At 42.2% G+C, this 22,128-nt stretch overlaps 1 protein-coding gene across 1 annotated transcript in view; it reads right to left on the reverse strand.

Moving 5' to 3' along the window:
- The window catches only part of LOC124620205 (aminoacylase-1-like), a 121,318-nt gene that overhangs the window by 50,308 nt on the left and 48,882 nt on the right, over positions 1 to 22,128 (reverse strand). Inside the window, exon 2 of the mRNA XM_047146872.1 lies at positions 1,591 to 1,760. Coding sequence (XP_047002828.1) covers positions 1,591 to 1,760 — 170 coding nt within the window. The remainder of the gene's footprint in view (positions 1 to 1,590; positions 1,761 to 22,128) is intronic.

Here is a 22,128-nt window from a genome sequence, read left to right on the forward strand (position 1 = left end):
TATTGTCAACAGCAAATATATGTTTCAGGAAATTCGTGAAACTAGGCTGCATTACAACAATATGATTATTTACTATCTGTTTCGGTAAACGTCCAACTTCTGGTACGAAAGATCGGTCAATATAAGCCACGCGTCCGCGTTTTACACATCTCAGTGCTGTATGATATACAATGAGCTGACAAATGTCAGCCGGCCGCTGTTGCCGAGCGGTTTCAGGCGCTTCAGTCCGGAACCGCGCTGCTGCTACGGTCGCAGGTTCGATCCTGCCTCGGGCATGGATGTATGTAATGTCGTTAGGTTAGTTAGGTTTAAATAGTTCTAAGTCTAGGGGACTGATGACCTCAGATGTTAAGTCCAATAGTGCTCAGAGTCATTTGAACCATTTGGCAAATGCCAGTGGGTACGTCCTATTGCAGTGTCGGATTCCTTTCTTCCGGTGTAGTGCAGCAACTCGACGTGACATGGGCTTAACAAGTCGTTGGAAGTCCCCTGTAGAAATACTGAGAGTCAAGCTGCCCGCTACAGCCGTCCATACCTGCGAAAGTGTTGCAAGTGCAGGATTGTGTGTACGAAGAGACCTCTCAATTATGTTCCATTAATCTCCGATGAGATTCACGTCGGGGCTCTGGGTGGCCGAATCATTCTCTCGAATTGTCGAGAATGTTCTTCAAGTCAATCGCGAACAACAGTGGCCCGGCGACATGGCGCAAAACCATTTATAAAAATTCCGCTGTTCTTTGGGTAGATCACATAACTAATGAGGAGGTATTGAATAGAATTGGGGAGGAGTTTGTGACAAAACTTGACCAGAAGAAGGGATCGGTTGGTAGGACATGTTCTGATGCATCAAGGGATTACCAATTTAGTACTGGAGGGCAGTGTGGAGGGTAAAAATCTTAGAGGGAGACCAAGAGATGAATACACTAAGCAGATTCAGAAGGATGTAGGCTGCAGTAGGTATTGGGAGATGAAGAAGCTTGCACAGGATAGAGTATCGTGGAGAGCTGCACCAAACCAGTCTCAGGACTGAAGACCACAACAACAACAACATGTTATTATTCATGAGCTTGACAAAAATGGCTCTGAGCACTATGGGACTCAACATCTTAGGTCATAAGTCCCCTAGAACTGAGAACTACTTAAACCTAACTAACCTAAGGACAGCACACATACCCATGCCCGAGGCAGGATTCGAACCTGCGACCGTAGCAGCCCCGCGGTTCCGGACTACAGCGCCAGAACCGCACGGCCACCGCGGCCGGCGCTTGACAGTTAATGCGATTTTATGGTTCAAAATGAGTGGCATGAGACCTGAAGTGACCTATGTTTCACACCAGATGATGGTCGTTGATCGTAATCGGTAGTAAAAAAATATACTGTTCTAATGCAGCCTAGTCTCATGGGGTTCCTGAAAAGAATGTTTCCTTCGTCACCTTATTCTGCCACCGTGAATTGGTAAAGTAAATGCGTCCGAGAAGTACGGGTTTCATCGCATATTGCAGTGATCAACAATCACTCTCGGTTTCAGTAAGCGCTCGGTTGTTGGTCACAGGCCCAGCGTGTCAACAGGTAGCGTTGAGCTTCACTCACCTTGCTGGCGGGCACCACGTCCATGTGCGAGTTGAGCATCACTGCAGGCAGCTGGGGGTCCGTTCCGTCCCATTTCATCACTATCACCGGCTTCCCGCGCACGAACTCGTGAACGAAGAATTCCAGGTCCGTGGATTCCGCCTGAGTCCGGAAGAAGGACACACACGATGCTGCAATAAAGAAATAAAAAATATAAAAGAAGACGTATTCAGCCAGAAGATGAGATAATCCAAGAATATAATAAATGTGGTGCGATCTGCGTCCACTAGGTGATGAAAACTGAGTATTACATGCCGGTGATTTGCAGCGTCATTCGCTAACTGATGATTATTTTCATTACCTATGACAGATTTGGAATGGCAGTTTCCACTTTTGTAGTAAATGTGAATATCGTATGACGCCGATAACTGCGATATCCCACTGAGTGAATTCGGGCGCCTGCTGCCATTTCCCTCTCTCTCGGTTTCTTCGGCGGACACTTGTTTGATGATTTTTGTTACGTTTTGCCAGCAGGAGAGGCAAGCATTGTCAAAGTTTCACTCTCCATTGCTAGTGATGAACTATCCACCACCATCAGTGGAGGGTGAAGCTTTGACAGCGCCAGCCACGCGTGCCGACGAAACGTTAGAAAAATCGTCAACCAGTTGGCCGAAGAAATCGAGACAGAAGCCAACAGGCAGTTTGTCAACAAGTGGCCAGGAAAGCCTAAACAACTTTGTATTACTCTTCCGCTCATACCGGCCTCTTTCCTTCCTGTTTTTTCAGAGTGTACGTGAGTGTAACGGATGCATGTAAAGAGTAATAGCAGGTTTGTGTTGCACACTGATGACAGGGAAGGGAGAGGGGGAAACCTGGTTTTTCTGTTTTAGTCATCAGTCTTCTGAATGGTTTGGTGCGGCCCGCCATAAATTCTTTTCCTGCGCCAACCTCTTCATTTCAGAGTACCAGTTGCGCCCGATGTCCTGAATTGTTTTCTGTGTGTATTCAAATCTCTGTTTTCCTCTACAGTTCTCAACCTCAGCAGGTCCCACTAAAACAACGTAAATTATTTCTGATGTCTTAGCAGATGTCCTACTATCCTGTCCCTTCTTCTTGGCATTATTTTCCATATATTCCTCTACTTGCCAATTCTCCGAAGAGCTTCATTCCCTACCTTATCAGTCTACCTAATTTTCAACATTATTTTGTAGCACCACATCTCACATACTTCAATTGTTTTCTTTTCCAGTAGGCCGAGCGGTTCTAGGCGCTTCAATCTGGAACCGCGTGACCGCTACGACTGCAGGTATGAATCCTGCCTCGAGCATGGATGTGTATGATGTCCTTAAGTTAGTTAGGTTTAAGTAGTTCTAAGTTCTAGGGGACTGATGACCTCCGATGTTAAGTCCATAGTGCTCATAGCCATTTAGATTTTCTCTTCCGGTTTTCGCACTTTCCATGTTTCACTAAAATGCGATGCAGTGTTCTAAACGTACATTCTCAAAAATTTCCTCCTCAATTTAAGCCCTATCTTTGGTACCAGTAGGTTTCTCTTGCCCAGGATCTGCCCTTTTTGCCAATGCTTGTCTGCCTTTTATGTCCTCCTTCCTCCGTCCGTCAGGTTATTTATCGGCCTAGGTAGCAGAATTCCTTAAGGTATCTCCTTCGTTATCACCAATACTGATGTTAAATTACTATTGGTTTTTGTTTCTGCTATTTCTCATTACTTTAGTTTTTGTTGAAATTGTTAAGCTCCTCGTCGACCTCTTTACTTTCGTCTTTCTTCGGTTTATTCTCAACCTGTATTCTGTACTGATTAGATTGTTCACTCAGTTCGCTAGAGCCTGTAATTCTTATTCATTTACAATGAGGACAGCAGTGTCATTAGCGAATATTACCACAGATATCCTTTCACCTTCAATTTTAATTCTACTCTTGAACCTTTCTTTTATTTCCGTCATTGCTTCATCGATGTATAGATTGACCAGTAGGGGTGAAAGACTACATTCCTGTCTTACACCTTTTTTAATCGGAACACTTTCTTGGTCATCCACAGTTATTGTTCCCTCTTGCCTCTTGTACATATTGCATACTGCCCATCTTTCCCTGCAGCTTACCCCTATTTTTGTTAGAATCTCGAAGATCTTGCCCTGCTTCACATTTGTTGAGCGCTTTTTGCAGGTCGGCAAATCCTACGAAGGTGTTTTGATTTTTCTTTGTACAAAAAATGTATGTGAAATCTTATGGGATTTAACTGCTAAGGTCATCAGTCCCTAAGCTTACACACTACTTAACCTAAATTGTCCTAAGGACAAACACACACCCATACCCGAGGGAGGACTCGAAACTCCGCCGGGACCAGCCGCACAGGCCATGACTGCAGCGCCCTAGACAGCTCGGTTAATCCCTCGCTGCGGTTTTTCTTTGGCCTTGCTTCCACTATCAACGGCAACGTCAGAGTTGCCTTTCTGGCGCACTCTGGATACTATTCGGGTTACCAACGTGGATGCATGAGCTGATAAGAAAACTGTGCGATAATTCTCTCACATAGAATAATAATCTCGAATACCGCCGAAGGAGCCGTTGAGTTAAACGTACCCATCCGACAGCCAGTTACAGTCAACAGTGTCACATGCATTCACATCATGAGGTAGTGCAGAGAGGTTTGGAGCTGAATCCAGATCACTGACACGGAGAGTGGTGATGAGGACCATACGCATTACCTCTCCTCCCCTTGATGGCGAAGCACCGGCAGCGAAAATTTTCCACCACTAACATTCAGAACAGCATACCACCCATGAGTTAATGACGACGGCTAGGGAGACGTGTTATTTCAACAGTGCGAGGAACATAGGACTGAAATAATGGGCATTAACGAAGAAATAATTTAGTGAACACAATATCCGTTTTTTTCGACACGACAGCGCCCTAAAAAGTAAAACCGCCGAATTCTTATGTGGAAACTTTTACAGCTTTTTAAGTTAAATAAATATAATTAACATTCTACATGTTTAATCTTTATGTTTACATTTTTATTTCTCAACATAGCCCTGGCGATGAACAGATTTCTCCCAACGAGGGAAGAGTTTGTTGACACCCTCACTGTAGAACGTTTGACTTTGTTGACGGAGCCACAACGTCACCTCTGCTTGCATCGCTTCATTGCTACCAAAGTGAAATTCTCGATGGTGATCTTTAAGTTTTGGAACCAGAAGAATATCGGATGGGGCCAAGTCGGGACTGTATGGAGCATGATAGCGAACCGAAGGGTCAGTTTGCTGCAGATATCGCAGCGCTCGTATGTGAACCGGCATTATCCATACTAAATGAGAGAATACTGCGAATGTGCACGAACTCTTCGCATTCGAAACTCGGTATCAGCACTCTGTTTCTCACGCACCGACATATGTATGTTACACATTGCTATGTTACACGCTACAACTCGGAGCCCTTTAGCAGCAGGGGGCTGCAAGTATATATATACACGAAGAATAAAGACGTACAATTTTAATCAAGTTTTATTTAGAAAGCTTTAAGGGTTTTCGCATAAAACATTCGTAGGCATTTCTTGTGAGCAGGCCTTCGTACTTCTTAATAAAATCGTTACTTTCAAGAACAATCTACAACTGCGTTGGCGTTTAGTGACATTTGGAAGGAAAATATTTTTTCATTTAATTTCTACTTTTACGATTTATCCCATCTGGATCTCGAACAATTTGATTGTGGCACTATTAATTACTCTCTGGTTACTACGATAGTTAAAATGAAACTAATAAAGAACAATTATAGCACACGCAACGATAGTCTAATATCAAAAGCAACGTGAACTGAATAATCACCTGGCATGAAACGTCACGTAATATTCATATGCGTCGTTTTGTCCTTGCTATGGAAGACAATAGGGCCATAATAAATATCAAGGTTGAAACAATGCTTTGTTAGTTAAATTCATAAATATTGTCGAATAAATCAAATAGAATGAACTGCGGAAAGTGGTTTTATCCCCAAGACTCACGGAAATCCAAGCAGCATTACAGGGCACGAGAAACGTGTACATATATTAATGGCAAAATTCACCATGCAACACCAACATCTAACTAATACATCTGTAGCCCGTTTGACATCTGCTTAAGTCAGTATTACTACTCAGGGCATATATTTGTTGAAAGCACCAATGATGGCTGTTAATCAGTTGAAATCGATTTGCAAAAGCGAATAAATAAAACATGATTTTGTGACTGGTTGCTGCATATTTGGTACTTTTATATTTTCGTGTTTGCATGTCCCTTTTCTAATGATAAACAAGCAGTATCAGCTAATTTGGCAGAATAATCGTCCTAGTGTCTCTAACCAGTAAAGGAAAGATTACAGGTATAAAAAGCAATATAACCGAGAAGAGGAAACTTGGTCTTCTATTGCCATGCGTAAACCTCTCTGAGCCAAAGTTCGTTATGGTCTGTGCTTAGTATCTGTGGTAAGAACATTACTGCTAGAGTGGATAAAAACGACACAGTGTCTCTACTTTTAACATGCAGTGCATTTGTTTTGATGACTATGTCCACAGCAGCGTATTGTGGCCCCAGAATAGTGGAGTTCAAATAAATATAATGAGAAAGAGCCACCAATGGTACGATGTCATTGTGCAGACAAGGAATTGTTACGCAAGGATTCCAATCTTTGCGCCAACTCATGTTAACAGCAGGACTGCATGTAATTGCGAAATCCCCTTTCTCGCCGTAGGATAATCTAAGATAGAAATAAGGTGATGGCGAACTGTTCCTGATGATGAAATGTTATGGAAGGGCGGAAAAAAAAAGATCTTTCGTGCCGAAACAACAGCGGACTAACATTGGCACTAATGTCCTGTGCTGATGTCAGAAAGCCCGCGCAATGTCTTATGTACTGAAGCCACATGGAATTGCAGGCAGCTATAAGGGGGTAGAATGGGCCCCTAACGTACTGGGTTCTAAGTACTGCTTTTAGAAAAGAGTAGACTATTTGCTGGCACATATCTTTTTGTGCTATGTCAGCTCGTTAACTTTTATAGTAAGACAGATACGGCAACATAGTGCACACGTATTTATTACAGTCACGTTTCGCCAGCCTTGTGCATTGTAAACAGGTAAGTCATTATGCAGTCGACATAATTAATGTGCCGGCCGCGGTGGCCGTGCGGTTCTAGGCGCTTCAGTCTGGAACCGCGTGACCGCTACGGTCGCAGGATCGAATCCTGCCTCGGGTATGGATGTGTGTGATGTCCTTAGGTTAGTTAGATTTAAGTAGTTCTAAGTTCTAGGGGACTGATGACCTAAGATGTTAAGTCCCATAGTGCTCAGAGCCATTTGAACCATAATTAATATAAAGGCAATGGAAACTAACTGACGGTCAACACTGGGTTAGATAACACGCTAAACTATGTATGCACAAGATAACACATGACTGTGAAAATTTCCTAAGTTGCTCGATCATCTCGTAAAGACCGACACCGCTTCTCGACACGATAAATCAGTCTTCGTTACCTGAAATACCGACATAACTGTGCTGAAATACATATTGGCCACACCATGAATTACGTATTTGTGCTATTTTAGTGCAAGAGTCACAGCTTAAGTTCAGCTTTCAGTGGGTTTTTCTCAGTCTGTTAAAAGATAGGTGTTTGAGCACCATAATAATCTAATATCTGGATTTAATAATGGGCGCTAAAGTGATACTAACACGGAAAGTCTAACAATTAATGAGTCAGAAGTTCCTTTGAACTACTTACAATTAAGATTAAGATAGAAAATTACTGAAGGCTAGAATTGTTCGTTGTCTCCACTCCACATTTTAAATATAATTGTTGTTGAATCCTGAGTGTTTCTTGGACAAATTTTCTAATTGATGTGTGTCTGGTCGTGCTGTAGTACGGAAATAGCTGCGTCTGTCTTTAGTATAGATTACGCAAGAATATTTGTTTTTTCAGACCTATAAGACATACTTTATCAATAGAAGACACTTCCCAACCAAACTTTAAAGTCTTGAACCTCTACCGCTGTAGTCTTTAAACATCCAAAGTACCACAGCTAGTATTCAAACGTAATAATTTCTTAAACTCTTTAGGATAATATGATAAATCGGAGACAGTGCAGAAGATTAAGGACTAGTCTCGATTTTAAACAAAATTTACAAAAGCATCAACAGTGTGTGAATTTAAAACTTAATGGCTACGACAGGAACCATACAGCTTCAAATTAAATTAAAGTACAATGAACAACTTCTTGTTACATATAACCAACGGGCTTGGCAGTATCAAATTCAATACGTAGGAACTGGGTCCTGGAATCATACTCAGCTTTTTGAAGTGTATTCCTGTATTTTCCGTTAGTCTAGAGCGCAAAACCCTTTCTCACGGTATAGGTGTCACTGTTATAAATGTTATTTTTGCTAAACACGGTTATCGTCAAGTAAAGGAGCCTAAGCATTTGTAATATTTTCCCAGGTTGATTACACTACTGGCCATTAAAATTACTGCACCAAGAAGAAATGCAGATGATAAACGGGTATGCGTTGGACAAATATATTATACTAGAACTGACATGTGATTACATTTTCACGCAACTTGGGTGCATAGATCCTGAGAAATCAGTATCCAGAACAACAACCTTTGGCCGTAATAACGGCCTTGATACGCCTGGGAATTGAGTCAAACAGAGCTTGGATGGCGTGTACAGGTACAGCTGCCCATGCAGCTTCAACACAATACCACAGTTCATCAAGAGTAGTGACTCGCGTATTGTGACTAACCAGTTGCTCGGCCACCATTGACCGGATGTTTTCAATTGGTGAAAGATCTGGAGGATGTGCTGCCCAGGACAGCAGTCGAACATTTTCTGTATCAAAAAGGCCCGTACAGGACCTTCAACATGGTCGTGCATTATCCTGCTGAAATGTAGGATTTCGCAGGGATCGAATGAAGGGTAGAGCCACGGGTCGCAACACATCTGAAATGTAACGTCCGCTGTTCAAAGTGCCCTCAATGCGAACAAGAGGTGACCGAGACGTGTAACCAATGGCACCCCATACCATCACGTCGGGTGATACGCCAGTATGGCGATGACGAATATGCGCTTCCAATGTGCGATCACCGCGATGTCGCCAAACACGGATGTGACCAACATGATGCTGTAAAAAGAACCTGGATACATCCGAAAAAATGACGTTTTGCCATTCGAGCACCCAGGTACGTCGTTGAGTACACCAGCGCAGGCGCTCCTGTCTGTGATGCAGCGTCAAGGGTAACCGCAGCCATAGTCTCCGAGCTGATACGCCATGCTGCTGCAAACATCGTCGAACTGTTCGTGCAAATGGTTGTTGTCTTGCAAACGTCCCCATCTGTTGACTCAGGGATCGAGTCGTGGGTGTACGATCCGTTACAGCCATGCGGATAAGATGCCTGTCATCTCCACTGCTAGTGGTGCGAGGCCGTTGGGATCCAGCACGGCGTTCCGTATTACCCTCCTGAACCCACCGATTCCATACTCTGCTAACAGTCATTGGATTTCGACCAACGCGAGCAGCAATGTCGCGATACGATAGACCGCAATCGCCGTTGGGATCCAGTACGGCGTTCCGTATTACCCTCCTGAACCCACCGATTCCATACTCTGCTAACAGTCATTGGATTTCGACCAACGCGAGCAGCAATGTCGCGATACGATAGACCGCAATCGCCGTTGGGATCCAGCACGGCGTTCCGTATTACCCTCCTGAACCCACCGATTCCATACTCTGCTAACAGTCATTGGATTTCGACCAACGCGAGCAGCAATGTCGCGATACGATAGACCGCAATGGCGATAGGCTACAATCCGACCTTTATCAAAGTCGGAAACGTGATGGTACGCATTTCTCCTCCTTACACGAGGCATCACAACAACGTTTCACCAGGCATCGCCGGTCAACTGCTGTTTGTGTATGAGAAATCGGTTGGAAACTCTCCTCATGTCAGCACGTTGTAGGTGTCACCACCGGCACCAACCTTGTGTGAATGCTCTGAATAGCTAATCAGTTGCATATCACAGCATCTTCATCCTGTCGGTTAAATTTCTCGTCTTTAGCACGTCATCTTCGTGGTGTAGCAATTTTAATAGCCAGTAGTGTATTTGGCCTAAACGTCGGTCGGTTCGTAATTTAATCAAGCTCTTCTGTGAAAGTCAGTTATTATGCGTGTCTGTTATCGTGTAACATGTAGTGTGTTACTGAATAATCTCTATAGCGAGTGTTTGGTATTTGCTTTTGTCTACAGTGATGATGACATGGTTTAGTACCGAGCGAGGTGGCGCAGTGGTTCGACACTGGACTCGCATTCGGGAGGACGACGGTTCAATCCCGCGTCCGGCCATCCTGATTCAGGTTTTCCGTGATTTCCCTAAATCACTCCAGGCAAATGCCGGGATGGTTCCTCTGAAAGGGCACGGCCGACTTCCTTTCCCATCCTTCCCTAATCCGATGAGACCGATGACTTCGCTGTCTGGTCTCCTTCCCCAAAACCAACCAACCAACCAACATGGTTTAGTAGGGGATATATGTGGCCAAGTTAGCTTCTTCCCGCCTTTTTCTTTACGCATTTGTATTTTAATACTGCGACTGAGTCTTCGAATTACGTCTCTGTTGTATAAATTTTATTAGTTACGTTTCACAGAGTGACTACACAGGCTTCTCGTTTGTGGTGCTTCAGTTTAGTCCCTCGTCCATTCCCCTCTTCCCGCTCTAATGACAGAACATCCATTTAATTCACTCTCCAGGCACAAGTACGCAAATATCAACCTATATTTTTACAGTAAAATACATATAAAAGACGACACAATAATGTACTTAAGCGTTGGAGTGTTGGTAACATGGACAGTATGCTGCGAAGGAGAAGAAGAAAAAGAAGAAGAAGGAAAAGAAAAAGAAAACCAAGACGCCTCGTATACCAGAAAGAGTAACAAGGGAAGTTCAGCCGCCGAAAAAAATAGAGCCTTGCAATAAGAGGATATTTGGTCCAGTATAACTAATATGTCACACTTGGACTATAAAATCGATACTTTTACTGAGAAAAAAATAACGAATCGAGAAAAATATACACTGAAAGTAAAATAAACAGTCGATGTAAACAGTTTGAACATAAGTAATTTCGTTTCCGCAACATGGAGACGGAACCATCCCAAGTAACTACTGCTCGTTACGTGCTTCATACAACAATCATAGCCAACGGAATTTGTTGGTAAATTATCACCACAAAATATTTTATAAAATAAGTATTATATGCATTGTATTGGGTGGACGCGTATTAGTCTGTATTCTATTTAATTGTCTGTATTATCAAACCACTACAGAGTAGAGTCGCTATGGAAACTAAACAGCACGGCGTGATCCGACGCTCGAGACAAGGCAAGTCGATCAAGGCTCCGAGCATCGCACTAGACTAATGTGGCCTCCATCTATCGAACTGGTGCTCAGAATTACTCTTGAAATATTTTTCTTTGTAATGAGATCAAACCGACGTTCTTTGTTTACAATAGGAGTCACGTGAAACACGAGAGGGTACGCATTATGTTTTCGGTAGGAAGAAAGAGCTAGTGAAGTAAGCCTTTGGAAAATCGTAGCAGTTATTGATTTTACCTGCCATGTAAGGTAGGCTGTACTGAACAGCAGAGTAACGATGACATCGTGTGAGTCGAATACGGTTTAACATACAGCTGTTCTTAGACAGAAGAAATTTAACTTACAACCTTTATTTGTCTAAATGCGAGTTCCAAAGATAGTTTTTAACTAGCGGTCTAGAAAAATAAGAGTTACGTTAAATATGAAGACCGCTCATCCACATTCTTGACCACCATCCTTACAGGAACTTAGCTTTCTCCCATTTCCTACTGCTAAGCTGTGGTCTTTTCCAGCTGCAGTTAGGCGATATGGGTGCTGTCTTTTCCAGCTGCGTTAGTTGAATAGAAAGTATTCTGTCAGTTTTAATGCACGGAAACATTAATATCAAAATACGCAGTTAGAATAGTAACTGCTATACTTGAAGAATTACAAAGCGATTATCCCAATATCCTGAATCCCGAACCATTACCAGTTTAATTTGCCTCTCTATCGGCATCCTCGGGGGAAGAAAAATTTGATTCCAATATTTCGTATAATTATTGAACGAATTAAAATATTTAACATCCTTCATAATCTACTAATTAAGAAGCATACTGTTCCGTTGAAAGCTTAACACAGTAAGACAAGTATTACAATTGGAAGCAGTGTGTCTGTTCTGAAGCAACATAGCTGCAACGCGGAAATACCCCGAACTTATCCATCCAGTATTTGAGAATCAGAGCACCTAGCGGCTTCCAAAACACTTCACACATAATTTCAAACCTTTACGAAACTTTTCCTCGCTTACATCTGGCACAAAATGTGCTACTTCTTTACAACCGACTCTATCCGCAACACAGATGATATTCCTGGCTGTGGCTGCCAGTATTTTATCTTGCTAGAAGCTCGCCTTGATGGAGCTTGATACACATTAAGTAGCGCATGGTGCAAAAGTGGAGTGGGGTACAAGCAGCAGATGGTACAGTATGTACTATTCCCGTGGGAGAGTCCGCCAACTGTAATGAACTTGCTTCTGATTGGTCGACACATTCGAGTGTTAGGCACCAAAACTCCTAACTTCTCTTATTATTTATTTATATACTTTTCATTGTATTTAACCCAGTTTTTAGTATTACAGTCTTTAATGGTTAGCCTACGAGTCTACCGTTTTTGTTCATTAAATTTCAATAGTTTTGAGAAACATAAGAGTAATGATATTACAACCGAAGTGCTTCGGACACCTTCGGGTTGTTTTGGCGCGCGTGGGAAACGAAGTACTTTGGCTGCGCTAGTAAGACTATTTCGGGCGTTCTTCTGAGCCGGACGTGAATATGTGTCTCGGACGGCCTGTCGTACTCTATGTCTGAAGTTGTCAGGAAAGTTACCGTACTATTAAGAAAGTTATGTCAAGTGTTGTAGAAAACAGTGTAAAATGTGATATTTTAAAATATAAACAAACAGTATACATTAATGAGAAGTGTCTCTGTAGATACAGAGGCTAAACTGGACAAGTGGCATCCCACAAAAAAAGCACAAACACAGGTTCAATTTCGAGATGAGACCATAGTAGCCTCCGTCGAAGAAGATCCCACGACCTACGAGCCGTCTTCTGCACTGGGAGCACAACTTTAGAAGATTACAAAAAAAAAAAAAAAATGGCTCTGAGCACTATGGGACTTAACATCTATGGTCATCAGTCTAGAAGATTACAGGTTGGTAGACAGAACGGTTAGAGACTCTTATTCAAACTCTACAGATCTCTCCAACTTCCAGATGTGACTTCCAACAAGACAACGTATAATTTGTAACAGTCTCAGTATACGAGGCCTGTTCAAAAAATTCCGGGACATTCGTAATTTAGAGCAAATTATGCTTCGACACGACAGTGTTTTAACGTGTAACTGCCGCAAATTTCATTGTTATATGTGTGTCAGTCATTGTTCAGTGCTGTACTGAGTAGAACGTTGTGTCGCACAGTTGGCGAATTCCGGGATGGCACAGTTACATGAGCATCACATCTGCATTAAATTTTGCCTTAAAGTCAAGAAAACGTTCGTAGAGACGATAAAAATGATGCAGGAAGCCTACGGCGATGAGTGCTTAAGCCATACTCGGTGTTAATAATGGTTCATAAGGTTTAAAAATGTCCGGACGGAAGTTAAAGATGACGCTCGTTCAGGACGGCCATCGACGTCTACCGACGACGCTCATTTCAGGAACGTCGACTATATTGTGCCACCACTCGAAGACTGACTGTCCGAGAGATTGCAGAAGAATGAAACATTTCAGATGGATCATGTCATGAAATCCTGACACATCTTGGAATGCATCATGTTGCCGCCAAGTTCTTCCCTCGGCTCATGACTCAACACCACAAAACCTTCGCCTCGCAATCTGTGATTGCGCAAATGAGATCGAGATGTTGTTTAAGAGAATCATAACTGCTGATGAGACGTGGATCTACAGTTATGATGTTGAGACCAACGTTCAGTCCTCACAATGGGTTGGGAAATGTTCTCCAAGACCAAATAAGGGTCGTCGGGTAGGGTCAGGTCAAATGTCAAAGCCGTTATAACATTTTTTTTTTTTTACTTTGAAGGATTTATTCATCCTGAATTCGTGATACAGGGACAAACTGAAGGGCTTATTTCAGTAGTGGTACAAGTCCACTTTTGTTCATTCTGAGATACAGAGTCCTGAAGTTAAATGAGCGCTGAAAAATCTGCAGTTGAGATACCAGAAATATTCAAACGTATGGCTTCTTGCTAGAGATGAACCTTTCTTTCTGTTTGTTTGGAACAATAATTTCAGAAGCATTATATTCAGAAAAGTGGTGGTAATGGACTTGCGCCACTTTTAAAATTACCCCTTCAACTGTTCGTCAATTTACTGTCGGGACATGTTGCGACGCCTGCGAGAAAATGTAATAAGAAAACGGTCCGAAACGTGGCTAGACAAGTCATGGTTCTTACATCACGATAGCGTACCCGCACATACATCCCTGTTGGTGAGTGACTGTTGCACAAAAAAAGGGAATTACTGTGCTGCTTCATCCTCGGTACTCTCCAGTTCTGGCTCCAGCGGACTTCATTTATTTACAACACAGAAAAACCTTTTGAAAGACGAAGATTTGCAACGACAGACGAGATAAAAATATTCGCAGACGGGGCTTCGCGCGATCCAGCTACAGGCATACCAAGACCACTTCGGAAGTCGGAAAGGCGTGTTAGTGGTGTGTCAATTGTGGAAGAGTGAATTTCGAGGGAGACCATGCATAATATGTAAAAGGTTAGCGTAGAAACGTTTTGTGGACAAAGATCCGGAATTTTTTGAACAGATCTCGTAGTATTCATATATCTCATTGAATGTAACTGCACAATTATGCCATTGTACGGCACATATTTCAGGAGATACGACGCCATACACATTTAAAAGCATGAGAAAATAGCTTCTGCTTGAAATGGTGTGCAGTAAGACTTCAACATCAGGCACAACGTTTTAATTTAGTGCTTGTCTATTATTAACTCTATTCACAGCACACTTTGTGGACAACATCTACATATGTCATTGAAGGCACAATTATATCGTTATATGATACATAAGAATTCGGTTCCATAAAGAACTAGCTTTTCCTTACAATGGAGCGCAAATTACTCAGACTTTACTCATCCAGTTTTTAATAATGAGGGCATTTAGCGACTTCCAACAGATTTTAAGCATAATTTCAAACTTTTCCCAAGCTGTCGTTTACCTGCGTAACGTCAGATACATAACATATTAATCAGATATATAACATATTAACTCATTTGTAAACTAATCAGACATCTGAAACTGTTTTATACATGAGAGCTAACATTTTTCCGTACTGGGATTTGCATACATATCGACGGGTGCATAGTACGTTTCCCTCTTTTTTCTTCGATGCAATGGGAGCAAAGGTTCTACGACAATTTTGAGGAAGCGGTTTGATGAAGAAAGCGAGATGTGAGCCCGTACCTCAGCCCCAACGCACGTTAATACCCGTGGGAACACTGCATTTAAATTCAGACAAGAAAAAAAAACAATTCTGTAACGTAATTAGAGAGAAATGTCAGTGACTATGAAAGCCCAGATGAGCTCTACTAGTTAGTTAACGCCAAGATAAAAAATCAATCATACTAAATTTTTTCACGGTCAAAAATTGTACTGACAGTTGTGTCTATCCAATCATATCGTCTGAGTGATCACAAGACTGTTGATTATAACTTAACACAACAAAAACGATAAAGTACACACAAATTTCAAAATATACGTGCTGTAGAATATTTGGAGATTAGTTCTAAATATGTAGTAACTGTGGTTGAGGCCTACCGTAGTCCGGACTAGGATGAACGCTTTTGATCCGGAGGTACTGCCTGAAGTTTTCGATGGCGAGGTCATCTAACTGCTTCTGGTCCATGGTGTCCATGTTCGTCTGATAGCTAATGCAGAGAGGAGACTGAATTGAGCCCTGCACGTTCCGTGCGGTATATAAGGCACTGCAGTCGAAGGGGGGTGTCGTTATGCTGGAGTCAGTGATAACAGAGGACGGTAGGACGACCTTTGTTGACGTGAAGTACATATCGGTCGAGAAAACACCACACGACGTCGGTGTTACGAGGCCAGACCGTATTTGACTGGAGCGGTACAGCTATCACCCGTCCTAATATTGGTTAAATGACGTGACAGGTAATCGAAGCGTTTGAAGAAGTGTGAGGACCTATTCTCGGTAGTAGCTGGCGAAGAGGGTACTCCGAGGCGACGGTTACATGGAAATAATTCTGCCAATCTCAATTAGAAATCACTTCATTTTGAGTGTAAAGTGGTTCACAGGCGTACGTGCAGAGAATAAGAAACGATGACTATTATCCTTTCAGTTCATTTCAATTATTTAGAAAATCGAGGTCATTACACGTGGAGCACAATCTCGGAACATTTCAAGGATTCGGAAGGAAAATCGGCTGTTCTCTTTCAAAGAAACTGCCTGGAGCGATTTACAGAGATCACGGAAAACCTAAATCTGAATGGCCAAACGCGGATTTTAACCGTTGCCCTCCCAAATACGAGTCCCGTGTGGTATTCACTGCGTCACCTCGCTCGGTGGCTTCGTTAGAGTCTGTCGCTATCGTACAGGAGAATCTCACCTACTGCGTCAACGGAGGTGAGATTTTGGGAGCATAATACGTCGAATGTGGGGACTTTCGTGCTATTGTCGCAGTCATTTAAACGACACGTGTCCTAGAAATATACAACACTCACCATGGAATCCAGATGATGCGACCGATATGTTATATTCGATTAACTCCACACGGAAAGCTATTTCATAGAGCCAAAAGAGACTTCACAAGGTTATGAAAAGACTGAATAAATTGTTGTAACAATAAAAATTAAGGGCTTTTAAAGTCTTCGATTAACTCCACACGGAAAGCTATTTCATAGAGCCAAAAGAGACTTCACAACGTTATGAAAAGACTGAATAAATTGTTGTAACAATAAAAATTAAGGGCTTTTAAAGTCTTACATTCAAGTATTCACTTGCGTCTCAACGTTGCAGCGCACGTTCTCGTAGAGAGTAGAGAAAACTTGGTGCACCTACTAAAACAGAAAGTAGTAAGATATTCTTACATTTGACTTGACGGTAAACCGTGACTGCACATCAGATCAACGAAAGTCGTAGATTCTATTGATAAGCTACTCTCCCGCAGAATTAAGCCATAGCTTCATTTATAAATGGCAGTGAAGTTACAAAAATGCATTGCCGTTTCTTTGATTTGCCACTGGTCACTATTAGTCTAGGTGCAAAACGATTACAGTTATCTTTAACGAGCCAAACGTTATTTGATACAAAAAAATAAAGGTCCTCACCCAGCACGATGTTTATGCCCACCCCAATCACGAATGAAGTATGTGAAGGAAAATGATACACATCTGTACGAAGTTTACTAGTTTTCTTTTGTATTCACGCTCTCTAGTGGAGTGATGAGTTGCTGTAGTCTTCAGTCCGAAGGCTTGTTTGATGCAGCTCTCCTCACTAACATATCCTATGCAAGCCTCTTCCTCTCCCAGTAACTACTGATAATAGGATAACTGGTGTAATGGTACCCGCTTCCTGTTTTCATCCCTTGGTCTCCTTCTACAACTTTAACCACCCCTCCCCCTACACACACACACACACACACACACACACTTCCCTCCATTATCAAATTTCATGGCTCAGGACGTGTCCCATCAACCGATCCCTTCAATTAGTCCAGTTCTACCGCAAATTTCTTTTGGCTCCAGTGGTATTCAGAACCTCCTCATTAGTTACTTGATCTGCTCATCTAATCGGCAATATTCTTCTGTAGTATCACGTTTCGAAAGCTACAACTTTCTTTTTGTTATGAACTCTTTATCGTCCACGTTAAACTTCTGAGCAAGTCTACATCTCAGATACATACCTTCAGAAAAGATTTCCTAACGCTTAAATTTAAATTACATGTTAAAAATTGCCTCATTTTCTAGAGTGAGTCTAAATTTTATTTACTCTCTGTTTCGGCCACTAACAGTTATTTTGTAGCCCAAATAGAGATACTAATCTACTACTTATAGGCTCTTGTTTCCTTACCTAATTCCTTCAAAGTCACCTGACATTACATTCTCCTTGTAACACTTTTGTTGATGCCTGTCTTATAACTCCTTCTCAAGCCGCTATTCGTTCCGTGAAATGCCTTACAAACAAGAGGACCACTCGGCAATCGGATTCTTTCATACTGATGGTACCTGAAGTTCAGAGCTCAAATTACATCAGCAAAAGCAGTTCAATGAAACTCTCTGAATTTCTCGATAAAATTAATTTTGATGTTTTCGGGTCGTCTTTAATACAGTTAAGCAAGGTAAAAGTTTCTAGATAGGTCGTGTGACTACGTGGTTGTATGCTCACCTTCCACTTGTGAGGCACAGGTTCCATTCCTGGACCTCTCATAACTTTAAATCAAGATGTATGTTCTATGAACATTTCCATGAAGCGTAATACGCTTATGCTTGAAAAAAAATTAAATTCGTAACTTTTTTAACTTTATTAGTCTTTTATAAAAGGTCAGTAATTAAAAATGGTAATTTGCAATGAAAAATGGATTTTTGTGTCCCATACTTAGTTAGAAATAAAAAAACGTACATTTTTATAAAAATAGAACTCAGGTAATATGTGTTAGTCAGCATATAATTGATGAATTTCATGTTTAAATTGTGTAGGAATTTGGGTAGCAAAATATCTGGTGATGGACGAAATTGCAAGAGTATAAAATGTTTTCTGGCGATGGTAAGGAAAGAGTTTCTGAAGAAGAGAAATTCGTTAACATGTAGATCTGAGTGATAGCCTTTGCTGATTTGTGTTTTATCATGTATGGAAGGTTTTGAAATGACGTGCTACAGGAGAATGCTGAAGATCAGGTACGTAGCTCGCTAACTTATGTGGAGTTAGTGAAGAGAATTGTGGAGAAAATAAATTTCTGGCACAACCTGGCTAGAAGGGATCGGTTGATAGGACACGTTCTGAGACATCAAAATGTCACACCTTAGTGTTGCCGGGAATTTTAGGGTGGGTGGGAGGAGGGGGGGGGGGGTGTGGCGTGAAAATTGTAGAGGTAGACCACGATATAAATACTGTATGCAGAATCAGGAGGCAGTGTAGGAGGAAAGTGTGGGGCGTAAAAATCTTGCAAGGAGACCAAGAGACGAAGACAGTAAACAGATTCAGAAGCATGCAAGTTGTAATACATATTCGGAGATGAAGAAGTTTGCACAGGACAGAGTAGCTGGGAGAGCTACATCAAACCAATTTTCGGACTGAAGACCACAAAAACAGCAGGTATTCGAACAGAACGAAAAAATCGAAAATAATAATGACCGAAACGAGACTCGAACCAGCGATTACCAGTCTCGGGCGCTGTAGATTATTTTCATCTTTACGCATTTTAAACGGAATTCCGAGTAGGACAGGTACCTTTGTTTATAAATTTGCATCAGCTGCAAATCGAATCTAACACCATTCCCTGGGAACAGCGCCACCGCTACGGTCGCAGTTTCGAATCCTGCCTCGGGCATGGATGTGTGTGATGTCCTTAGGTTAGTTAGGTTTAAGTAGTTCTAAGTTCTAGGGGACTGATGACCTCAGAAGTTGAGTCCCATAGTGCTCAGAGCCATTTGAAGCATTTGAACGATTCCCTGGCAGCGAGCATCTTACTAAACAGCTACATGATCTGTCGAGAAAAATCGACCTCTCTCTGTCATATTAAATACAGTCGAAAAATATCAAAGTCGATTTTATCAATTTTTGAGAGTTGTGTCGAACTGTTTTTGGGGATTCGTATTTGAGTTCTGAACGTCACGTAACATAAATATAAAAAATTGCAAAAATGCGACAGCTTTGTTGCCGCATTGTAAGTCCTACGTATCTCTGACAGAGTTAGAATGTCATCGGCAAATCTCAAATTTTCCTTCTTTCTGAACTTGAATCCCCTTCCCAAATATTACCTTTGTTTACTTTACCATTAGATCTGGGGTCGCTATTACTTCACTTGTTCCTGGATTTCTCCAGAGTCCATACTGATCTTCTCCGAGGTGGCTTCTCAAAGTTTTTGCATTCTTCTGTGAATATTTCGAGCCACTATTTTGCAAGCATTACTTGTTAAGCTGGTGGAACGGTAATATTCACACATGTCAACATTTGACTCTGACTCTGACTCTTGAAGTCTGACGGTGTTTCGCCTGTCTTATATACATTTACGGAAAAAATCGCAACGCAGAGGAGGAGTTGCGCAACATAAACGAAATTTGGTACACGTGTTTCTACATCTGAAAGATGGTGCCTGTTAAAATTTCGCGCTAGTCTCGTAAGAGCAGCGATAGTAGCGCCACTATGAGGATGCAAATCAGGATTGCCGTAAACACCAGCAGTAACTTTATAACAGACATCATATTTACGCCGGTGACTGTAACACTTCCTTTATTTCACGATTGCAATTTCGGCCTTAGGCCATTATCAAGTGCAGATTTTTGTGGCTTTACTCCACGTTAACTTAAAATGAGCTGACACTTTTATACGTCGTTGTCATTACTGTTAAATACATTCGTGACACTGTTGCACAAGGCGAGCGGCACGAATGTATTTAACAGTAATGACAACGACGTATAAATGTAATTACAATGAAATGAATACCCCTAGCTGCATACAGGCGTTGACATAAGTCAACGGGGACAGTTGAAAATGTGTGCTTCGACCGAGACTCGAACCCGGGATCTCGTGTTTATATGGGAGACGCTCTAGCCATCTTAGCCACCGATGACACAGAGGATAATGCGACTGAAGCGACGTATCTCTGGCACACCTCCCGTTAGACCCACATTCGCAGCTTATTGTCCCGCACTATATTCATAGTGCCTCTGCTCATTATACTCATTACTTGCGACCTTACTGCCGATTCCCGTAAGAGTTCGGGAACTGTTTGTGTATCTGCACAGAAGAAGACGGTCAAATGGCCGGTGAGTCTTAACTACTGACCATCTTCATATATACATATAAATGTGTCACCTCATTTTAAGTTGACATGGCGGAAAAAATCTGCACTTGATAATGGCCTAAGGCCGAAATCCCTTATCATTTAGCTATAATATAGCACATCAGAAACTGGAAGCAGTTAATTCCATAAATTGTCTGGGAGTACGCATTAGGAGTGATTTAAAATGGAATGATCATATCAACTTGATCGTCGGTAAAGCAGATGCCAGACTGAGATTCATTGGAAGAATCCTAAGGAAATGCAATACGAAAGCAAAGGAAGTAGATTACACTACACTTGTTCGCCCATTGCATGAACACTGCTCACTGGTGTGGGATCCGTACCACATAGGGTTGATAGAGGAGATAGAGAAGATCCTACGGAGAGCAGCGCGCTTCGTTACAGGATCATTTAGTAATTGCGAAAGCGTTACGGAGATGATAGATAAACTCCAGTGGAAGACTTTGCGGGAGAGACGCTCAGTAGCTCGGTACGGGCTTTTGTTGAAGTTTCGAGAACATATCTTCACCGAGGAGTCAAGCAGTATATTGCTCCCTCCTACGTATATCTCGCGAAGAGACCACGAGGATAAAATCAGAGAGATTAAAGCCCACACTGAGGCATACTGTCAATCCTTCTTTCCACGAACAATACGAGACTGGAATAGAAGGGAGAACCAATAGAGGTACTCAAAGTACCCTCCACCACACACCGTCGGGTGGCTTGCGGAGAATGGATGTAAATGTAGATGTAGAAATTGCAATCGTGACATAAAGAAAGTGTGTACAGTTACTGGCATAAATATGATATCTTTCATAAAGTTTTACATGACTGTGAATCCAAGGTGCAAAAAGTACCTGCAGTAACGGTCGGCAGCGTAAATTATCATCGAGAATGGACGTGGTGAGTTGATGTTGGTTAAGAATGCCTTTAAGACGACAAAAAGGCCATTATTAACATCCCATTGAGTTTGAAAGAGGTCGCGTGATAGGGATCGAGCAGCTGGATGTTCCTTCCGCAATATTTCGGAGTGAACTGGCAGGAATGTAGCCACTATACACGGTTGTTGGCTGCGGTGTTGACGAGAATGTACAATCGCAAAGACCAGGCTCCAAACAGCCACTACTCACTATCAAGAGATAATGAATAATAATAATGAGCGTATGGCATTGGTGGCCGGGAGACCCCTCGCGGAGCGGTTTGGCCACCGCTCCACAAGTTCTTTAACGCCACTGCGGCGACTTGCGAGTGAATGAGGATGAAATGATGATAAAAGACACACAACACCCAGTCATCTCGAGGCAGACAAAATCCCTGACACTTCCGGGAATCTAACCTGGGACCCCGTGCGTTTGAAGCGAGAGCGCTACCGCAAGATCACGAGCCGCGGACGCTATCA

Source organism: Schistocerca americana, chromosome 6 (genome assembly GCF_021461395.2).
Source record: "Schistocerca americana isolate TAMUIC-IGC-003095 chromosome 6, iqSchAmer2.1, whole genome shotgun sequence".
Taxonomy (NCBI): Eukaryota; Metazoa; Arthropoda; class Insecta; order Orthoptera; family Acrididae; genus Schistocerca; species Schistocerca americana.